This window comes from Harpia harpyja, chromosome 19 (assembly GCF_026419915.1).
Source record: "Harpia harpyja isolate bHarHar1 chromosome 19, bHarHar1 primary haplotype, whole genome shotgun sequence".
NCBI lineage: Eukaryota > Metazoa > Chordata > Aves > Accipitriformes > Accipitridae > Harpia > Harpia harpyja.
Window position 1 is genome coordinate 5452906 of NC_068958.1, and position 20128 is coordinate 5473033.

Sequence of the window (20128 nt, forward strand, 5' to 3'; positions counted from 1 at the left end):
TACAGAAGCAGCAATATGTTTTATTGAGGTAAAATAATTTGACAGAGTTCAATAAATTTGATGGAATTTAACAAAGTTTAACAGTGGTTTACCGAGGTTCAGTAAGTTTGATGGCAAGGTTCACCTTATTAATTACTGCATGGAAGAAACACACAAAGGAAAATTGAGTTAGAATTGAGTTAGGATGATTCACAGAGAGACTGGAGATGCAAAGGGTAAGGAAGACTCTCCTGTTGAGTCACGAGGTTCAGAGTGGAACCCCTTCCTTTCTAAACTCCAGATGGAGCCTAGGTGCAGCTAGGTCCAATCTTAGTCTCAGACTTGGACAGTAGTTTATGTGCAATGGAATTATCTGTACAAAGTTTATAATAGTAAATATTGAGTAGCTACATGGATTAGTAATGTTTCATTAGTATTAATTCAGCATGCTATCAGTCATTTACTGAGGATTTGTCATAAAGGCTCTCTCTGCCTTGGGCAAGAAAGGATCTCTTAGTCTCAGGTAAGGAATCTGAAACCATGAGAAGCATCCCTGCTCAAGGGGAGAGTCCCCTGGCGTGCAGTCCAGCTGCAATTCAGGGAGAGCTCACATTGGGCCCATCCTGATGGTAATATTTACAGAGCGAAGTAGCTGGCTGCTAGTCAGTAGTATAGACAAGATAGATGTCTTCATTTTAGCCCTGGTATCTTGTTCTGTACTTCAGTTATCTTGCATTTTTGGGCTTCCAAACCGCCTTTTGAAATACTTTTCAGAGGCACCTTCGCTTCCTTGTACGTGAGCCAGGAGCTTTCCAGCTTGCAGGTTCACCACAGGGCATGAGCCCTGTTGCCCCTTAGCCCGAACCGAAGTACAGCTAGGCGTCAAGGGTATCTGTCACAGAAACTTCTCAAGAAGACTCTTGCTGATACTTGTTGAAAGCAGTTTCTCTGCAAAGTAACATGAGTAAGCCAGGGCAGGAACTCGGAGCCAACACTACACTAGCTGCTTTGGCAAAAACACAGACCTGGCCTCTGGCGCGCAGGGAAAAAGGGAGAGGCTGTGTCCCTCCTCCCCGCAGCCCTGGAAGGGGGTGAGGAAACAGCTCCCTACCCCCATCTTGTTGGGTGATGTGGTGTTTGTAATCTGCACATGGGCAAATAATTGTTTGGAGGAGGAGTACCCAATCTTTTCCCATTTGCTGAATAACGGCACTTAGGAGGGCATAAGAACGCAGCTTTTCCCTTTGCCATCATCTTATAAAGGCACATGGGAGTGCAGGCGGGCGAGTCAGTTGTTTCATATGGGTATTTGAATATTACTGAAAACAGAGCAAACTCTGTGCAGAGGTTTAAAAAAAAACCAGGCTCCGCAGAATGATGAGGGAAATAACATTGACAAAGCTTTGTGTATCAGGCTGCATTATAAATAAGAGCATGACAGATCCTTCAAGTCTAAAAAGCACTGCGAGTCCCCTAAAAACTTCGGTGATTCAAGCAGGTATGTCGCTTCAAGCATTTTCCTGGCGCGTTAATGGCCCGAATGGTGTTAAAGAAAAAAATTCTCGGCTGTGTGGCATTATCAAAGACGGAGACAGCTGGGTTACAAGAGTTGTGTTTGCAGCAGAGAAGCACTTCAAAGTTGAGGAGTGTTACAGTGGCAGCAGCAGAAGATCAAACAGGGACTTGCCTTTTTCACATCCCCCCTCCCGTAAAGTCTAAAACAAGGAGTTGAAGAAAGGCAAATAATCTGTGTTTTGATTCCTCAGATCCCCCCAACCTGGGGGACGGCATCTCCCCTGTGACCGGGAGGGTCGGTAGATGACGAGGCAGGGACGCAAGCCTCAAGCGAAGTGGAAGCAGCTTCCATCTCTGAGGGTGACGTGCAGGGCCCAGGCCTGAGCAGCGACAAAACCTTCTCCCGCCTGTTTCAGGGTGTGGGTGAAGAGGCGCGGGGGCTGCTGAGCTGTACGTGGGAAAGGTTCCCGTTGCATCAGAGGCTGTGAGGAAGCTTCTTGCTTCAGACTGCTGGGGAACTCCCCGCGCTTGGTTTGATCGTGGATTTGGGGTGGGATTTTATTATTTTAGTACTTAGGTAAGTCTATCCTTGAGGCAGCGCCCTTAGCTATGCTCCTTGGGGCTCTGACACCGCTTACGTTTATGCTACTGCGCAGCCCCCCCCGGGTGCCTCAGTTTCCCCGTCGCTCTCGCCCCCTCCTCTCCCCTCGTCGCTGCCCCTTTAAGGCACCGCCGCTCCCCCCCGAAAGGGGCGGGGCTTAGGCCGCACGAGGAGGGCGGCCCCGCCCGCAGGGAGAAGGCTTGGAGCCCGCTTCCGCCGGTGGGCCGGAAGCGCGGAGGGGGGGGGGCGCCGCGGCCTGAGGGTGGGCCGGCGGCGTCGCCGGGACGGGAGGCCCGTGGCGGCAGCGGCGTGAGGTGAGGTGAGGGCCGGGCCTGGCCTCGACTCGACTCCCGTGACCGCGCCGGTGCTTCCTGCCGCGTACCGCGGAGAAGGCCGGCTTACCTCTGGGGTTTCTCTTTTGTCTCGGTCCCGCTCCCTCACGCCGCCTCAGGGGAGGCGCTGCCCCTCTGGGCCGGCCCTGGCTTGGCGGGAAGGGAACGGCGCCTTCCCCGCCCTGGGCGGCCTCCCTGGGTGGTGGGAACGGGGTAGGGCTGCTGGGAAGGCGGCGTTTCGAGCAGCCGCGCCGGGTGAGCCCGGGGCTCTCGCGGGGAAGCTGCTGGGAAGTGCCCGGGTGTCTCCGGGGCGAGGAGGCGAGGAGCTGGGGGCGGCTGCGACCGAGAAAGGGGCACAGCCTTCGCCCTCTCTCTCGGCTTCGGCGTTTCTGTGAGCAGGTGTCGATACTCATCAGTGGGCAGCCGTTCAAGTCTATCGATAGCCGAGCGTTGCAGGTAAAGGTTTCTGTCCGCAGCTGAGGTTTATGTATCCGCCTACGTTTGTTTCAACAATTTCCTTGCTTAATGCGCGGAGATAAATTTTCACAGCTTTTGTGGGAAGAACGGGCGGTAGATAACTGTGTTGCCCGCCTTTGAATCACAGAAGGGATTCAGTTGCAAATCGTAGTTATCATGTCAGTAAACGTGTGTTTAGCGTAAAGTATGTTAATCTAAACGCCAAAGCAATTCTTAGTCTATAACGTGTGAATTGAACCGATTTGTGGTATTACTGTTTTGCTCTAGATCTTTGAAATACCAATACCATCAAGGTTTGGTTACCAGGGGCTGGATTAACTGAACATACTGCTTTTGCTGCGCTATGCTCGAGGGCATGTATGGCTGAAGGTGTCAGCCCCCTTCCCTTGCTGCAGGGCAGTGCTGTTCTGTTTCCCATCATGTGACCTGGCGCACCTGCACAGCAAATAGCTTCCTTTTTCAAAGGTAAATACTACAACTGTTTGTTTCCTAGTATGTATGTATGCGAAGTGTATGGTTTTGCTTTATCTAGATTTCTCTTTTGCATTTCTTGTTATGCTAAATAACAGAAGCAATTACTGGTTTTCCTCTGATATAGTTAGTTCAAGTGTTCATGCTTTTCCAGTATTCTGTTGAGTTTTTCAGACTAGGAGGATCTGAGATGATTGTATTGCAGCTTAGTGAAGAACTTTTGTTTTTAGAGAAAACAATCTGGTGAGAATTTTATGATGCTTTCAAAGTATAATAATAAGGAAGACAGGAAAGTTCTGTGGAAGTATCCTTTGCTTTTGACAACAGGGATTTGTTGACCTATAAATTTTAGTAGGAGATTAAGAAAAAAAGCTAATTAAATTTTGTATTCCTTAGACCTAGATACCACAGATACCAGTAAAGCAATATAATGAACTTTAGCATTATAGCTCTGAAAAGTGTGTGTTAAGTGTGGATGAGGGTTTTTTTTTTTTGTATATAAAGTGAATTGTCACATGTTGTTTTGTAGTTTGCAAATGACGTAATTTGAAATGTCTTTTTGGTGCTTTACTTTTAACGTTTGCCATTCAGTAGGCATTTTTCTGTAATGTTCATTTAATGCTTTAATCTGTATTTCTTTGTTTAATTGCATGCACCTATATGATATAAGAACATCCAAGAACACGTGCATGTACGCTGCTAATGAGTTACATAAATCCTGAAACTCATCACGCTTGAAAATTAGGTACTATTGTGGCTGAAAGGAAATATTTTGCAACTTCCAGTCTTTGGACTTCTGTTAATTCCTTCTTCTTTCCATCCAAAGAATGAGCACATGTCGATGGTGTACACCTAGTGGTTCTGACACCACTGAATTCCTGAAGAGCTATGCTTCTAAACGGTTGTCCCCGGAAGATCTTGAAGGATCCAATGATGATCTCTGCTACTGCCTGGAGTGTGTGGTTGAATACCACAAAGCAAGGGAAAAATTGCCAAGGTTGCATGAGGTAATTAAGAGATTTGGCTCCTGCCCATTACTGAGCAGGTGGATTCGGAACTGAAGGAAAACTTCAGAAGAGGCTTCTGTGGTCCAGCCTCAGTGTAGGGGGGGTGGTTTGTGCAGAGGTTGTGTTTTATTGGTTTTTAGGAGTAGGGTATGTTGCTTTTTAACTGTCTGCTTTTTTTATATTGAGTTGCAAAGAGCTTATTGTAGAACTACAAGAGTCTCTTGTTTTGCATGTATTCAAATTAGTGAGAACTAAAACAGTAGTGGGAAGTTGCTTACTGGACATTATAGCTTGAACTTTATTCATGCTGTGATGATTTGGTATCTGAAAAAAAACACCTGCCAAACTAACAACTGTGTTTCTTTAATGTATTTTCTGCCTTCCTCTGGCTTCTGTTCAGCTTTGCGTTTGTTCCTCTTTTTGTTTGCTTTCATTTCTCATTTGTAGTTTTCTACTGTGCTTGAATTTCAGAGATCTGATCTTGCAGACCTGTGAGATTATGTGATTAAAAGCAATCAAAAAAGTTTAAAAGCTATTTTATTATGAGCCTTTTATAATTCTCCCTCATTAGTATCCAATTTTGTATTTGGAAAGCTTATTTTCCCTTATGTGTACATGTATGTAAAATGAGTATTTGTAGCTAATTGATCATAATATACGTGTCTAAAAGGTTGCTATTTAAATTAGTCAGCTCGATTTTTCTGCAGGGCAATCCCATCTGAGTATAGATTGGAAATAAGTGGGGTGACTGGACTGCTGAAAGTTCCTTTCTGTGTCTGTTAACTGTAGGAAATAATTTTGGTTTCTAATTGAGGTTTGGAGCAGTTACTTTAGATGAGTAACGTTAAGTGAGCTGAATCCCCTACAAGTATTCAGCAAGTCAGTCAGTCTGTTTGCATTGTTTACGTTCACTCCCACTAACACATTGCAAAATATGTGAGAAGGCAAGATTTTAAAATTGCTTTTCCCATCTTCCTGAACGTGATGGTTTTCTGTACCATCGACTTCTTTATATTGGCCAGTGGAACAAAGTTTTGTGACTAACCTATGGCCTGAAATTATTTTTGAAACAGTTTATGAATATTTAACAGAATTACAGAAATGCTTCTGGTTTCAATACTGCTCTTTTAAAAATTACTTTATAATCTTAACTCTGAAGTGAGAGTGTTGTGATTTGCACAATCTGAATTCTATGTGAAAACTTTATTGTTTCACACCATGCTTGAAAAGAAACTTTTCAAAATGAAATTGTAAGTTTTGAAAGTCTAGTCAAGGTTTCTGCATGTGATAATAAATGTACTTAATTGCTTTCTTCACAAATGCACTTTGATTAGTTGTTTTTTCCCCCCACTGAATAGGTCTTGTGGGAGTTGGAAACCTCCCGTCTTGTTGCCCACATCAAGAAATCCATGAGGGAAGAAGCTGGAGAAGATGATGAGTTGTTTATAGTGGATGAGAACGGAGATACACAGCTGTCTGGTTATGTGGGCCCAGATTTTGAGAATAACCTGCGAGTGCCCCTTCTAGAAATACTGAAATATCCATACCTGCTGCTGCATGAGAAAGTCAGTATGTATCTTATTGTATACAGTTGGAAGGGCGTGGAATTGTTTCTGCTGAAGGAAGTGAAAATAACAAATAGTAGTTAAACTGAAGTGTCAGAGTGTGTGTGTGTATATATATATTTTATATTTATTTTGACACTAAATAGGTTTTTTTGTTTTGTGAGCATATAAATTAGTCCTTACTATAACTGTGTTTGTCCTTTTAGGTGAGCTGTGTGTAGAAGTGCTCTGTAGAATGGAACAAGGTCACAGCTCCTTTCAGGTCTTTGAGAAATATCCAGGAATTTATCTCTTTTTGGTACACCCGAATGAAGTGGTAAGTTACTTTTCCTGTTCCACTAAAACTTAGTTTTAAGTAACATCAGAACAGATTCTTATTTTTAACGACAAGAGTATGAAAATAGTAGTATTCAGAATTTTAAGTGTTTTGATTTTCTGTATTTTTCTTTAATGGTATATACATAAATGACATTTCAGTAGGAATATAGTTACTCTTGCTGAAGGAAAGGAGATGACTCTTTTGCAATAACTTCTAGAATCACTTTACTGTTTACATGTAGTCAGCAAACGTTACAGATGTTCAAACTGTAAATTTACTCCCAAATGGAATTTTTCTCAAGTGGTCCAGGGTTTGTATTTTAGTGTATTAATCCCCTTCTCCTTCCCTGTTTGTTTGCCATCCCTAGAAGCTTTCACATTTTAGTAATATTCAGAACCTTAAAAACTGAAAAAGTGACAATAGTGTAGTTGCTTGCAAGAAGAGATGCTCAGCAGTGTAATTCCTCTGAAATGCCCTTTAATTGTCACTGAATTTTGTCATTACAAGGAGGGAGTATTGTGTTTTAATGGATTTGTGTATTCTCTGGTGGGACAACTCAAAACTCTGCAGGTTTTTTTTTTTGGCCTATGTCTGAATCCATATAGGGTATTTTAATATTGAACAGTCAGAGATCAAAAGCTCATTTGAAAGTGTAAACAGGAGAGCTCCATTCTTTATGATATTTAGAAGTGTCAACTGATCTTAGTATCACTCATGCTAGTGAACATATGTGTAAAGGGAACTAGGCCTTAAGCGTCATTGTTTCTATGACTATTCATATCAGACATATAACTAATGATTAGAGATTGTTTTAGATGTGATTAATAGAATGCAGGTGCTTATAAAACAATGTGCATAAGCTGCTTTTTTGTCCCTTGTATAGCCCTCACCATGGCTGGCTTAAAACCCAGTCAAGCTGAATCAACAGAAAAAGGATCATACATCTTAGACCTAAGACATAAGAATAGATAAGAGTAAGTGATTAACTTTAGAGTAAGCAATTTCAGAAAGGTTAGCTATTTTAGAATAGACATAAGTATGAATTAATAGAACAATCTGAGTGATTCTCAGAAATTCAAAGGTGATCTTTGATGTGTAAGAAGATAAGTGACTGTGGTGACTGGAGACCTTCTACCTGTGACCACTAACTTCAGAAGAACTGAGATGAGACAATAAGAATCAGTCGAGACAGGAAAACGTATTAGACTTTTGAAACCACTGGAGAACAGAGAACTGAGAGTTTGTGGAAAAACACCAAGAACTTATTTTGACAAAACATCAATTGCATAAAATTATGTAAAATCATATATATAGAAGGCGTTTTTGAGTTATCCTTCACCATTCACTGTGGTGGTGGCCCAACTCTGAGTTGTTAATAAAGCAAACCTAGAGAAACCCATGACTGAAAATTCTTTAACAATAGGAGAGACTGCTCTCTCTTTGAATCCAATCTCTTAAAGTAACAAAAGGAGAAATTTTGGAATACTGGAAGTATCTAGGTTGAAAGGGTTGAGAGGCTTTGCAGCTGTGGTTGTTACCAACACTTCTGGTTTTTTGCTGGTTAAAATTAGTTGAGAGATTACAGAAAAGACCTGAGGTTCTCAAAGCAGTACAGATGTGTCTGCTTACTTTTCTACATTGTTTTGAAGGTGATGTGTATTATCCAGCAAGAAGGCTGTTCCCTCAAACTACACATACACGTCCTAGAAGTGAAACTGGTATCAGTAATAGGGAAGAGTACTGAAAAATAGTGATAATACAGAGAACTTGGGAACATACACCCTGCTACAATTGGGAGGGCCTGTTGGAACAGTGAATCCTAGTTTCATGCACCATGTTAATACTGAAGGGAGATTGAGTGATTTCTTTGCATGATCTTAGAAAAGTCCCTGTGTGGTGTGTTTATCTGTAAATTGAATTTGGATGTGTGAGTCTCAAAGGAGTATTGAATTGTAACTCAGTTGGGCTGTTTGTTTATATCAGGAGAGTGTGAGTTCATAACATTGTTTCCCACCTCATTTGATGCAGCTTTGGAGAGTTAGGTTACATTTGCTGTGGCTGGTGGGCAGGTTGTGGCTCTACTGTTTACAAGACAGGCTGGCTTAAACACCAACACAGAGTACAAAATTTCAAGCTGTCCTAAGAAACAGTAAAAGATTTAATAGTATTGTACTTTACACTTGCTCAAACTCTGAAGTTTTCTCAGTAGGTCAGAGAATGATTCCACCAAGGCAAGAAATAACAAGTGTCCTGTGCTGACAGCACAGCTTAACATCTGTTGTTATAGTACACAGTTACCTAATTAGAAAATATTGGTCAGTAACGTTTAAACAATATAAAGCAAGTACAAAACCAAATGCTACCCCTTGTCACGTGAATCCCAAGGAGTTTCATTTGTATATATTACCCTGAATTTTAACTTCTTTGTTACCAACATCTTCTCGTGGGTATAGTAAGCCTGTTTCTAAGGTTATTTTGGAAAAAGATTAACTCTTACTTGCAATTATGAGACCTTACTTTAGTAAAAATATACTTTTGTCCCATTTGTAGTAGCAATGATTCCTAATCTTACAGCATTGTGATTTTATTTGTTCTTTTTATTTAATATGTAACTTTTCTGTTTCAATCCTTAGATTCGTCGATGGGCTATCCTAACAGCAAGGAATTTAGGGAAGGTTGACAGGGATGATTACTATGACTTACAGGAAGTGCTGACTTGCTTGTTCAAAGTTATTGAGTTGGGTCTTTTTGAGAGTCCAGATATTTACAGCTTTTCAATGATCGAAAAGGGTAAACTCATCCTTCTGCCATCTCATTTATATGATACTGCCAACTACAAGAACTATTGGCTAGGTGAGTATGATCAGAAATGTATTTGTATGTGTAGTCTCTCTCGTCTTGTAAGCGCTTCTTTCAATGCAGAGCTCTACTATTTCATAGTTGCTGTTTATTTTGGGGCATGTCAGATGGGAGAATTGAATGTTGCCCAACTGCAGTAGTGAGGTAGTGTTTAACTAGTTTCATGTTGCTGCTCATCTCTTTGGTCAAGTGTTACACTGATAATGATATTTGCAAAATGATCCTTGATTTGGTGAAAATCAGAACAAATTTTTGCAAATATATGGACAGGTTTTTTTTTTTTTTTCTTTTTTGTAGGGATTTGTATGTTGCTAACAGTGTTGGAAGAACAAGCTATGGACTCCTTGTTACTGGGCCCAGACAAACAAAATGATTTCATGCAGTCCATACTTCACACCATGGAGAAAGAAACAGCTGGTAACTAATTTTGATACTGAGATTAAGACAGTTCATAGCCTGTTTTTCATCTTTATCAAACTTCCTTGCTTAATTGAGTAAATTCTTAGTAGTGTAATGCTGAGGTGATTTTTAATTGAGGCTTATTTCTCTTCTGGAAGTTGGCCAATACTGCACAATATTTGGGCAATACTGACAATTACTGAAAAATGACATTCAAACAAACTCTTAAGTGGAGAAGGGATGGCAGTGTTTTGCGTAAGGCTGGCTTAGAGGTTTTGAGAGGACAAACCTATAATTTCTACCATGTTGTTTTCCTTTAATGTGCAGGTAATGTATGGGAATGTGCATTCCACTGTGGCATGAAGTTTGAATTCTGAGTCCTAAAATAAACACCTTCTGAATTGCCGCAACTTGCTTAAAACGTGACTCTTCTGTCCATCTGTTTAAGGGAACCCCTTTTGCAGCTGGAAATTTAGACTTTAGAGTTTAGACCAGTAGCCCTTGCGCCGTTCTTGGAGGCCATGTGCCACGGCATAGCCCGGGAATGGCACATGAGCTCAAGACCAGAGCTGCCTCTGAAATTACTAGATCGTTATAAGCTTAGTATGTTTATTGAGGATATGATATTACCTTACATGAAGAAGGAAGAATACACTTGAAGGAAAACCAACTGCTTCTAGGTGAAATTTGAAGTACAAATTGTCGTAGCCATGTAAGTTGTACCCACTTCTTAGAACATATCTGCAAATATCAGTGTGGAAGAACCAGTTTCATAGAGTTGGGGAATATTAGTAATAGTTATCCAGGTTCCTGTTGATTTAAGACTGCATAGGGTGTAGTGTCTGTACAGATAAGTGAGCTTGTCTTTTTTTAATCCTTTTTCTTTTTCTGGGTTAAAAAGTATAGTTGCAACTTACTAGAATACGTATCTTTATATCAGTGTTTAAGAAAAATGGATGAAAACCAACTACTTTCAACTTCAGCTTAGTCTAAGAATGTACAGGACTCTTGCATTTCAACTCTCCCCAATATTACTGTTATGTTTCAGATGATTCTACTGACCCCTTCTGGCCAGCGCTGCATTGTTTCATGGTTATTTTGGATCAGCTCGGATCTAAAGTATGGGGTCAGCTTATTGATCCTGTCCAAGCCTTTCAAACCATTATCAACAGTGTGAGCTACAACAATGAAATAAAAAATATACGCAGTAGCTTTAAGAGGTCAGTTTTATTAAGAGACTAGAACAGTTTTATGATTTTAATACCAGGTAGCGTGGTAGCTTTGTCTTGGTTTTCTTGTCAGTGCTGCCTTAACTTGTGTTGGGGGGGGAGATGGCAAGGAAAAAAATCAGATGTTGCCAACTTCAAGCAATGAAAAGATGAAGGAGGTCCCCTAAAATTGTGAGGTTCTTCCAAAAAACACATGCTCACTTCTTTTTGACTATCATGAAGTCTGTTACGCTTTTCAGGATTTTTTTCCTGAATCAGGAAGGCTGCTGTTTAGTGCTCATTTAGTGCTATAACCAACTTGCACTTAAGTTTAATGAAGATTGCCATGTCTGAGACTCTTGGTAAAATTATGGGAATTCCTGAATTGTCAGTGGATGACATAGTTTTAGATTTTATTGTAGTTCCAGATGACAACTGATTTGAGTTTACTTTCAGCTTGTGTTAAGTCTTAAATATTTCTCAAGATTAGATTTACTTAATGGTGCTGTATGTGAGAATCGTGCAACTGTCCTTTAATAGCTTGGATAACATAGTGAACTGCAGAAAGGCAATGCTTTAGAACACATAGCAGGCATCAGATACTCTTTTGAAAGGTTTTGTCTTCATATAGTTACATCCTAAGATAAAATGGATTTTTTGAATTGCTTCTGAGTGACAACATTGGCAATATTGAACAGAAAGCTAATTAGGTAAAGTATTTATTCAGTGCAGAAGTGGTTGGTTAGTACACTGCTAGGAAGTCTAGAAATAGCTTCTGTGGGAACAGAATTTTGTTACATACACTTGAACTCCATCTTTTGGCATGCTGTCCCTTTTGAGGATTTTTATAAGAATCCAGGTCCCAAGACTTCAGGGGCACATCCTGTTTTGGAAAACTGAAATTGTGCATAATTTTAAAAAGTTGGTGGAAAATAGTACCTGGATAACCATACCAGTTGTCTACTGTTTTCCTGTGATATATTTTGAATCAACATTGAGTGGCAATGTCTTAAATATTCAGTATTTTTATACATGCATAGTCTATAATGTTATAGATAGCTACAGACACGTATATATGGAATGTTATAGATAGCTGAGGAAGGCATATTAAAGATTTTCTTCGATTAAACAAGCTCTTTGAATGTTGTGTTCAAGTAGTTGCATACGAAGTTTATGAGTACGTAGCCATGATTGAACTGCATTTATGCATAGAAAATTCAAAGAAAATGGAATTCTTCTGGGTGTTTGTTCTAGGTAGTCAAATCCATGGCTTAGCAGTAAGCTCTTTTTCCTGAGGCAGTCGCTTCCCCCACCTCTTATGAGCAGGATAGAACAAGCTCTACAATTGTAAATATGCTATCTTTTCATAGGTATGTTTTATCACTGACAAGTTCTAATAGTCACATGGTCAGCATCTGAAAAGTGAGATCTGTGTCTTGGCCAGCTGGCTTTCTTACAGTTTAAGTTAGTTGTGTGGAGTCTATAATGATGTGTATTTCTTTTTAGGACAAAATCTGAACCGGAGTCAGACTACAATGATGACATGGTTACTTGCAGTCAGATTGTGTATAATTATAACACAGAAAAGCCTCAAAAGGTATTAAAAAAAAAAAAATTATTTCCCTGTTCTTTGAATTCTGATGACTGAATGACACTGTCAGTTTAAACCATATATAAAATACAGAGGGGAAGATACTATGTTTCTACTAGTAATGTAAAGAAAAAATATTAAATAATGTATGTCACTATTGTATGCCTTAAATAGCAGGCAGTCTGGTCACTTCTTGTTTAGCTGGTGCTTTCAGGTTGTAAGAGGAAGGAAGAATGTGTTTGTGAATTAGGCAGAGATGGTATTAAAGCCCAAGAATTCATATCAATATTGAAACAAACATTGGTACCTCAATGAAGATTCTAAATTAAGTTGTTTTTTTTTAAAAAGTTGCCAATTATGTTCTTGTATTTTACTTTTTGTTTCTCAGTATTCTAAACCAATATATTGAGTATGGAGTAATGAGGTATGCTTTGATATACTTTCAAATGTTAGACTGTGCTCCAAAATGGCACTATTTTTTTCTTGTTATAAAGCAGAGTAAACATTTGTGAATGTGTTCTTCTCTTGATGTTGGTCCGTTGAATTTATGAAATGTCTTTTAAAGGCTTTAAATGTGTATTTGATTATCTGAGGTTAAATTGTGTCAGCATAATATCATCTTTGGAGGGTTTCACAATGATTTTTAAAGGAAATACTACTTTACACTTATAGGTTACATGTTAGGAAATGAGTTCCTTATATGTGTGTTAGTTTGATCTTTATTTTTTGCAGTTTCTTGCAGTTTAGATTTTGACTTACGTTAGGATATAAGAGATGTTACCATCTAATGAACATATATTTGAAAGAAAGTAACCTTTATGGCTAGAAAAAAAACCTGGCAGATTAAACTGTGCAGATGTGAGTAATGAGGATGGTGTGGTGAATTTATTTTCAGGATACTGGATGGAAGACTGCCATTTGTCCAGACTACTGCCCCAACATGTATGAAGATATGCAAACACTGGCTAATGTGCTTCAGTCTGATATTGGCAGAGATATGCGTGTCCATGACAGCACGTTTCTGTGGTTCATCCCTTTTGTTCAGTCGCTTATGGATCTCAAGGACTTGGGTGTAGCATATATAGTAGAGGTCATTCACTACCTCTGCTCGGAAATCAAACATATTCTCAATGAAAGAATCCAGCAGTGTGACAAAATCTCTGAATTTTTTCTCCTGATCTTGGTGTCGATTATTGAACTACACAGAAATAAAAAGTGCCTGCATTTGCTGTGGATTAGCTCCCAAGAATGGGTAGAAGCAGTGGTGAGATGTGCTAAGCTTCCAGCTATAGCATTTACACGGTGCACTGAAAAAGCATCTGGACACTATGCGAGAGGTTCATCAGCAGTATCTTTACAAGCTTCTAACTCGGTGCAGCATGCCTGTGTGCAGTTGATACGCAGCCTTCTTAGAGAAGGCTATCAAATTGGGCAGCATGCTCTTTGCAAGCAATACCTAGACAAACTCAATCTTCTTCTGCGAGGAACTCTATCTTTAGGTTGGCAGCTGAACATCCAGGAAACCCAGGAATTACAAATGTGTTTAAAGCAAGTTATAAGAAGTATAAAGGACAGAGCATTGAATACCTCTGCGCCTGTAGGAAACAATGCAAACTCCACAACTTTGCCTGCCATTTCTATAAAGCAAGAGAAGAGCGCACGTGGCGGAGATGACCTTTGTTCACCATTTGCTGTCGTATTGAAGGAAGGTGAAGATTGTCAAGAGAACCTTCTCCCTAGAAGAAAGAGTGCCTGGGAAGAGGAATGTAGAGATGCATCTAAAAGTTCAAGATCTTGGACATCCACAGAAGGCCTCTTGGTGAATATTAAAAAGGAACTTAATGACTTGACAACTCAGGAATATGTTTGCCCACAGAACCCTTTGGCAGCAAAAGTATCTGGGAAAGTTCAGGGAAATAGGAACAATGATCTCGTGGCAGGGAAATGTGATATGGATAATCAGTGCTTTAATCCAGATGCCCAGTATTCAGATTTCAGAAGAGGCAGAGAGTTGGAAAACAAATGTGAAGCAGGACCAGGAACACTAATGCATCTGGCTGCTCAAACTTGTATTGGTTCTCCAGAACATGTTTACAGCTCAGATGTAAAGGAAAGCTGTATGTCTCCCAGTTCCTCTTCAAAGTTTAAAGTAGATGTGAATAGACTCATGAATTTGAAAAACATGGTACAGAAAACTGAATGGCCCTCAAAAGTATCACAGCTAGTGAAGACACATGACTTGAAAAAATGCAGTTTAGCAGCAAGTGCTTCGAAAGCAGAGGTAGAGCGACCGAAGTTTTGCACTGGCTATCTGTGTACAAGCAAAGATTGTCATAAACATTGGGGAGTGAATACTGTATGTGAAAATGAAATCTCTGTTGGTACTCCATCTTCAAGGAGTTGTGAAAGTGCACAGGAAAAAAGTGTCAACAGTGCTTTTCAATCCAGACTGGTTCCAACTAAGCAGGTATCAAAAGAAACACCACTAGATTGCTCTAGCTCCTCTAAAAATGAATGTGGTATGCAGGAAAATGAAGATGACAGTGTTTTGCTTTCAGGGATTAGAGACACCTTGCTGCAAAAAGTATCCACTGAAGAAAAATCAGGTTCATTGTTGAAATCTGTGTTCAAGAAAGACACTGACATGCAAACTTCAGACCAGGAACAGCCTCATTTAAATAACTTGGTTAAACATGACTCTAAAGGTCAAATTTCAAAGACATATTGTATGGATAAAGCTTCAGCAAATGGTTGTGTTCCATCTAGCTCTGAAAACAAGAGGGATATATCCAACCCTGCTTCTCAGATCAGGCCGCTGTCAGTGAAGTGTGAATCAAGTGACAGGTTGTTTGAATTTTCAGAGTATTTCAAGAGAGAAAACAATTCAATGGGGAAGAAGGAGGAGGATTTTGCAAAGATGGTTTCTGAAGATAATACTGTTACAGACTCCCAGGTTGATAGAGAACTCGGTAAATTATCTTTAGCTGCGTATGCCAAAAGTGTCAATTTTCCCTTTGATTCAAGCCAAGGAAGCTCCGTACATCATAATGCATGTGATATTAAAAGGAAAGTGAAAGGTGCTGTAAGATCTTCCAATGATGGCCAAAGTACCAAGTCTCCCTGTGATGCAGATTGCCTTGACAATGAAGTCATTATAATTTCAGACTCTTCTGATGAAGAAAAAGGTGTGGCTGACAAGGAGGAAACAAAAAAAACGAATGAAAACGTGTGTCCTGAAAAGCAGCCTTCAACTTCCAGCTGCATTTCTGATAGCGATAGCAAAACAGAATCAAAGACTCCAAGCTGTCACTTGTCACTGGAAGACTGTGAGTCTCAGTACTTTGAATTTGAAACAGAATTTGATGTCTTTTCGGTTTGGCAAGATACTCAAGCATATAGTACGGAAGCAACTCAGGAGTATAAACAAGATCATGTTTCAGCATCGGTTGATAGTAGTAATTCAGATGGCTTACTGAACGATCACACAAATGAATGGGGTTACGATCTGGATTATATAAGCGATGATGCCATGGAAGAAGAAGCAAATTTGATAGAAAAACAGGTAGAAAATATCTCTCATGAGAAAGAAGCTGATAATACAAAAGAAGTGACTAATTCAACATTGCAAGAATCTATTAGTAAGGGAGATGCAAAAGATCAACTGGAGAATTTTGCGGACAAAGGTGCTGTTGCTAAAGACTTCACCCTGGACTCAAAATTGACTGAACCCAGACCATCTACATCTAACATCTCATTAGCTTCAAAGTTGGCCCTTAAGAAAAATAGCGCAAGCCCACAGAAGAACATAGCAAAATCTAAGGTAGCAAGAACTATTCAAAGAAGTCCTAAAAAACCTCCTGTTCTTAAAACAGCACAAAATAAAAAACTACTTCAAAATACATCAAAAAATTCTCAACCTGGCAGGTCAATGCCTGCTGTGGTTCCTCCAAGGAAAGTTCGACAGTGTCCTGCACCAGCATCAACTGTAGAAAAACTTGGTCTGAAGAAGGCACCCCGCAAAGCGTTTGAATTATCCCAGCGCTCTTTAGAGAGCATAACTCAATTGCGCAGCTATGGTAAAGCTGCAGGGAGAGTTGGAGTTGTACAGAAACAGAAGATTAAACTAATTGCTCCTCAGAGTTTGTCTGTAAAGCATAATAAAAAATTGCTAGCCTGCCAAGACCTTCAGTTTTTTAGGCAGACAAGGCCCAAAAAAAGTGTCAGAGTGAAAAATCCTGCAGGAAGTTCTGAGAGCAGAAACAAAAAAGTTAGCAAAGTGGATGCAAGATCTATGAAACAAAAGCCTAAAAGTTTTGAACTGGCATCTGTTGAAAGATTGGTTGAAAACCAAAGAGGGGAAAAAAGGGAGGAGACTCTTTGTCCCTCTCCCAGTGAGATAAAATTTGAAAGCCTCTCTGTGGAGGAGGCCACCTGTGTCTCTAAAATGCCTGGTTCTTCAGACTCAAACAGAAAATCAGAGGATAACAGTATGATGGTTCCTCCTGTACCTATGGATTCAAGTCTCTCTTCCGCTGCACTTGTTGGAGATGATAAAGATGAACCTTCAGGAAGAGGTTGTATTGTCCAGCCTGAGTGTGAGAAGACAACTTCAAGAGAAAATGGGTGTAAACGAAATGAAAACAGTGAAGATGATGATGGTTTATTTTTAACTCAGTTAGATCCTGTGGATATGGAATTATGTTCTGAGGAGGAAAGTGTTCAAGATACTGCTAGAGGTAGTGAAAAAACAGAGGAAATGGACACTGCTGAAAACCTTCAGGAGAATGAATCCTCGACTGTTGTGAAATGTAAATACAAAGACTGTATGGAAAAAGTGGAAAAACCGGCAGAGTACTGTAGTAAGCATTCAGCCACCAGCTCAGAAGCAGATCACTTGTTTGCTAAACCTTCTCTCCCACCGCCTTCTAAAACAAGAAGGCCTTCCACTACCAAAACTTTCAGCTCAGCAAGTTCTTCACGGAATGCAGCCTTCAGCAAGGATCTAGAAGATGTTAAGCTACCGCCACCTTCAAAAAGCAAAGTGAATACAGCGAAACCGGTGGTCAGGCCACCAAATGCAAAGGCTATACCAATAGGAAATCAAACACGCAAGTCTCCAAGTTTCAGTAATGTACCTCAACCCCGTGTTTCTAATAACGTTCTCCAGTCACAAAATAGACAGAATGATAATGCTTCAAATATTTCCAGAAGGCCTGCCCGAGAAGCATATTACTCTTCCTTTCTTGGCGCTCAGCAGCGTGATCATAGAATTTTTGTTAATGAAGTCCTACAGTGGACTTACGAAATGTTTTCAAACTCCAGCCAGTTCGGACCTCCAAGTGATCTCCTGCAGTCTGTAGCAGGCTCTGTTCCTGTCCAATTTCAGGGATACAATGACTATTTTAGTACATTTTTCCCCTTGATGATGCTAAATGCCTTTGAAACAGTAAGTAGCTGTCTGCCTCTTGGTTTGTTTTCATAAACCCTAGTAAACTTTGCCAAGAGATTAAAAACTGTTTTATGTTCTCTGTTTACCTTCGGGAAATATTCAGATACAGCTCTGAATAGGGGAATGATTTGGGGGAAGTAATCTAGACAGTTATGTTTAAGATTGGGGACTGTCAGTGTTATTCACCTCAGTGAAGCTTTTTTTTTTTTTCTGGGTGCACATCCACAGTAGTCTGCAAAAGGAGGAAGAAAGGAGGTGGTTTGTTTTTATAGCATATAAAGCTTAGAACAGAAATCTTTAAGAAACAGGTCTTTCAATGACAGTGTCTGTAAAAAGAGGATAAGAACGTAATGTTTTGATTTATATTGAGAACTTATGTGAGAGGGTAGGTTAATCTGAGAAGTGTTTTTTCCAAACAGCTTACCTTTAATAGTTTAATTGTGAGAAAACGCAGTGTTCCTTCAATTAAAGTCTGTACGCTTTCAAGTTCAGTCATTGCATCACTTCTCTCATAGAAATAAGGTAGAAAATGAAATCAATACCAGGATAATACTGGTATTTTAAGGTGAAAATGCAATTGGGGGAACCTACATTTGATTTGAAGAGCTTTGTAAGAAAGTACATTAAATGGGGGGTGGGTGGGGAGGAAGTGCTTTCGTTTGGCCTGTGTGTATATATGTAATGGGTATGTGTATGTTAGAAAAAGAAACGGGTAAGGCTCTTCAATGTCTTGTACTTGACAGTCTGCTAGCTTTCTTTTATTTCTGTGTAGCATGTTTGCCCTTTGATTCATGATAAGCTATTCTTCTGATACGCTAAATCCTTCAAAGTATTTTTATTTAGCTTTTACTTTCCAACGTGTAGCTGGCACAAGAGTGGATAGAAAACCAGAGAGTGAGAGAGAAGAGTTACTACTTCTACTTACAGAACTTCTGTGCTGACTTGAATACAGCAGATTTTACAGGTAAGAGTTGTTTTATTTTCTTTTTTTTTTTTTTAAATAAAACCCTCTTCTAATTTTCAAGTAGACTGCTGTCCTGGTTTTGGCTGGGGTAGAGTTAATTTTCTTTCTAGTAGCTGGTATAGTGTTATGTCTTGGATTTAGTATGAGAAGAATGTTGATAACACTGATGTTTTCAGTTGTTGCTAAGTAGTGTTTAGACTAAGGCAGGGATTTTTCAGCTTCTCATGCCCAGCCAGCGAGAAGGCTGGAGGGGCACGAGAAGGCTGGAGGGGCACGAGAAGTTGGGAGGGGACACAGCCAGGACAGCTGACCCAAACTGGCCAATGCGGTATTCCATGCCATGTGACATCATGCCCAGTATATAAACTGGGGGGAATTGGCCATGGGGAGCAGATTGTTGCTCGGGAACTAACTGGCCATCAGTCAGTGAGTGGTGATGAGTTGCATTGTGCATCACTTGTTTTTGTATATTCCAATTCTTTTATTATTATTATTGCCATTATTATGTTCTCCTTTCTGTCCTATTAAACTGTCTTTATCTCAACCCACGAGTTTTACTTTTTTTTCCTGATTCTCTCCCCCTTCCCACTGGCTGGGGGGGAAGTGAGTGAGTGGCTGCGTGGTGCTTAGTTGCTGGCTGGGGTTAAACCACAACAACTGCCTTATAATGAGTTAGCACTTACAGGTTGAATTTTTTTTTTTTATTTGCTTTAAATGCAGAAAAGATCTTGGAATTTGCTATTTTACAGAATGCATCTAACAGAAGTATGTATTTTGCAGGGAATTTGTGCCTTAAGTGTTCAGTACAAAAAGTTATTTGAGTGCTGTTGGAATACTTTCCATCTCATTTGGAATTTTGTTTGAGCTTCTTTTGGTAAATAAAATAGTCCTTGACTTGCTCTATTTTTATACAGTGCTATGTTCAGGCTTAAGAATGCAGGATGGAGTTAAAACTCTTCATAGTCTTTTGCTATAGCTTTTAATAGCTTTAAAAGTTAACAGATGGGTATTACTGAAGTATATGCAATATGTTAATGGTAGTACTTCCATAGTCAGAAGGTGATTGTAACCATTTTCCTTTTAATGTTCTAATTTTAAAATGTATTTTGAGTAGCTCATTTTCAAGAAAGTGATTTGGCAAGGCAGCTTCATCCAAAGGAGGATGACTTAATCTTTTTGGTGGTCCAAAAGAAAAAAGACACCTTTAGGGAAGAAAGTGAGACGGAGGACCATATAGTGAATCACGTTGGTCTTGTGACACGATTTTCTCGTGCATCTGGCTGTTTAACTAGTAAGTAAATGGGGTTGAAATAAAAGTGGGATTCTTCTTGGTACCATAAAATGCTTTTTCATAGCTAGCTGTTGATAGTTGTAATACACCACTTACCCCAG

General features: G+C 39.9%; 1 protein-coding gene across 7 annotated transcripts in view; it reads left to right on the forward strand.

Moving 5' to 3' along the window:
• Positions 1-2354: 2354 nt before the first annotated feature.
• The window catches only part of SETX (senataxin), a 38452-nt gene continuing 20678 nt past the window's right edge, over positions 2355-20128 (forward strand). For 2 of the 7 annotated variants that reach the window (XM_052815508.1, XM_052815509.1), the window contains exons 1-12: positions 2355-2883; positions 3172-3369; positions 4202-4382; positions 5741-5951; positions 6154-6263; positions 8900-9119; positions 9423-9542; positions 10573-10744; positions 12239-12329; positions 13219-17769; positions 18637-18736; positions 19851-20027. In XM_052815508.1, the coding sequence (XP_052671468.1) occupies positions 4203-4382; positions 5741-5951; positions 6154-6263; positions 8900-9119; positions 9423-9542; positions 10573-10744; positions 12239-12329; positions 13219-17769; positions 18637-18736; positions 19851-20027 (5932 nt within the window). In that variant the 5' untranslated portion in view covers positions 2355-2883; positions 3172-3369; position 4202. Of the gene's footprint in view, positions 2884-3171; positions 3370-4201; positions 4383-5740; positions 5952-6153; positions 6264-8899; positions 9120-9422; positions 9543-10572; positions 10745-12238; positions 12330-13218; positions 17770-18636; positions 18737-19850; positions 20028-20128 lie in introns of those variants that run through there. The other 5 variants (XM_052815503.1, XM_052815504.1, XM_052815506.1 and 2 more) reach the window with 4 other exon arrangements.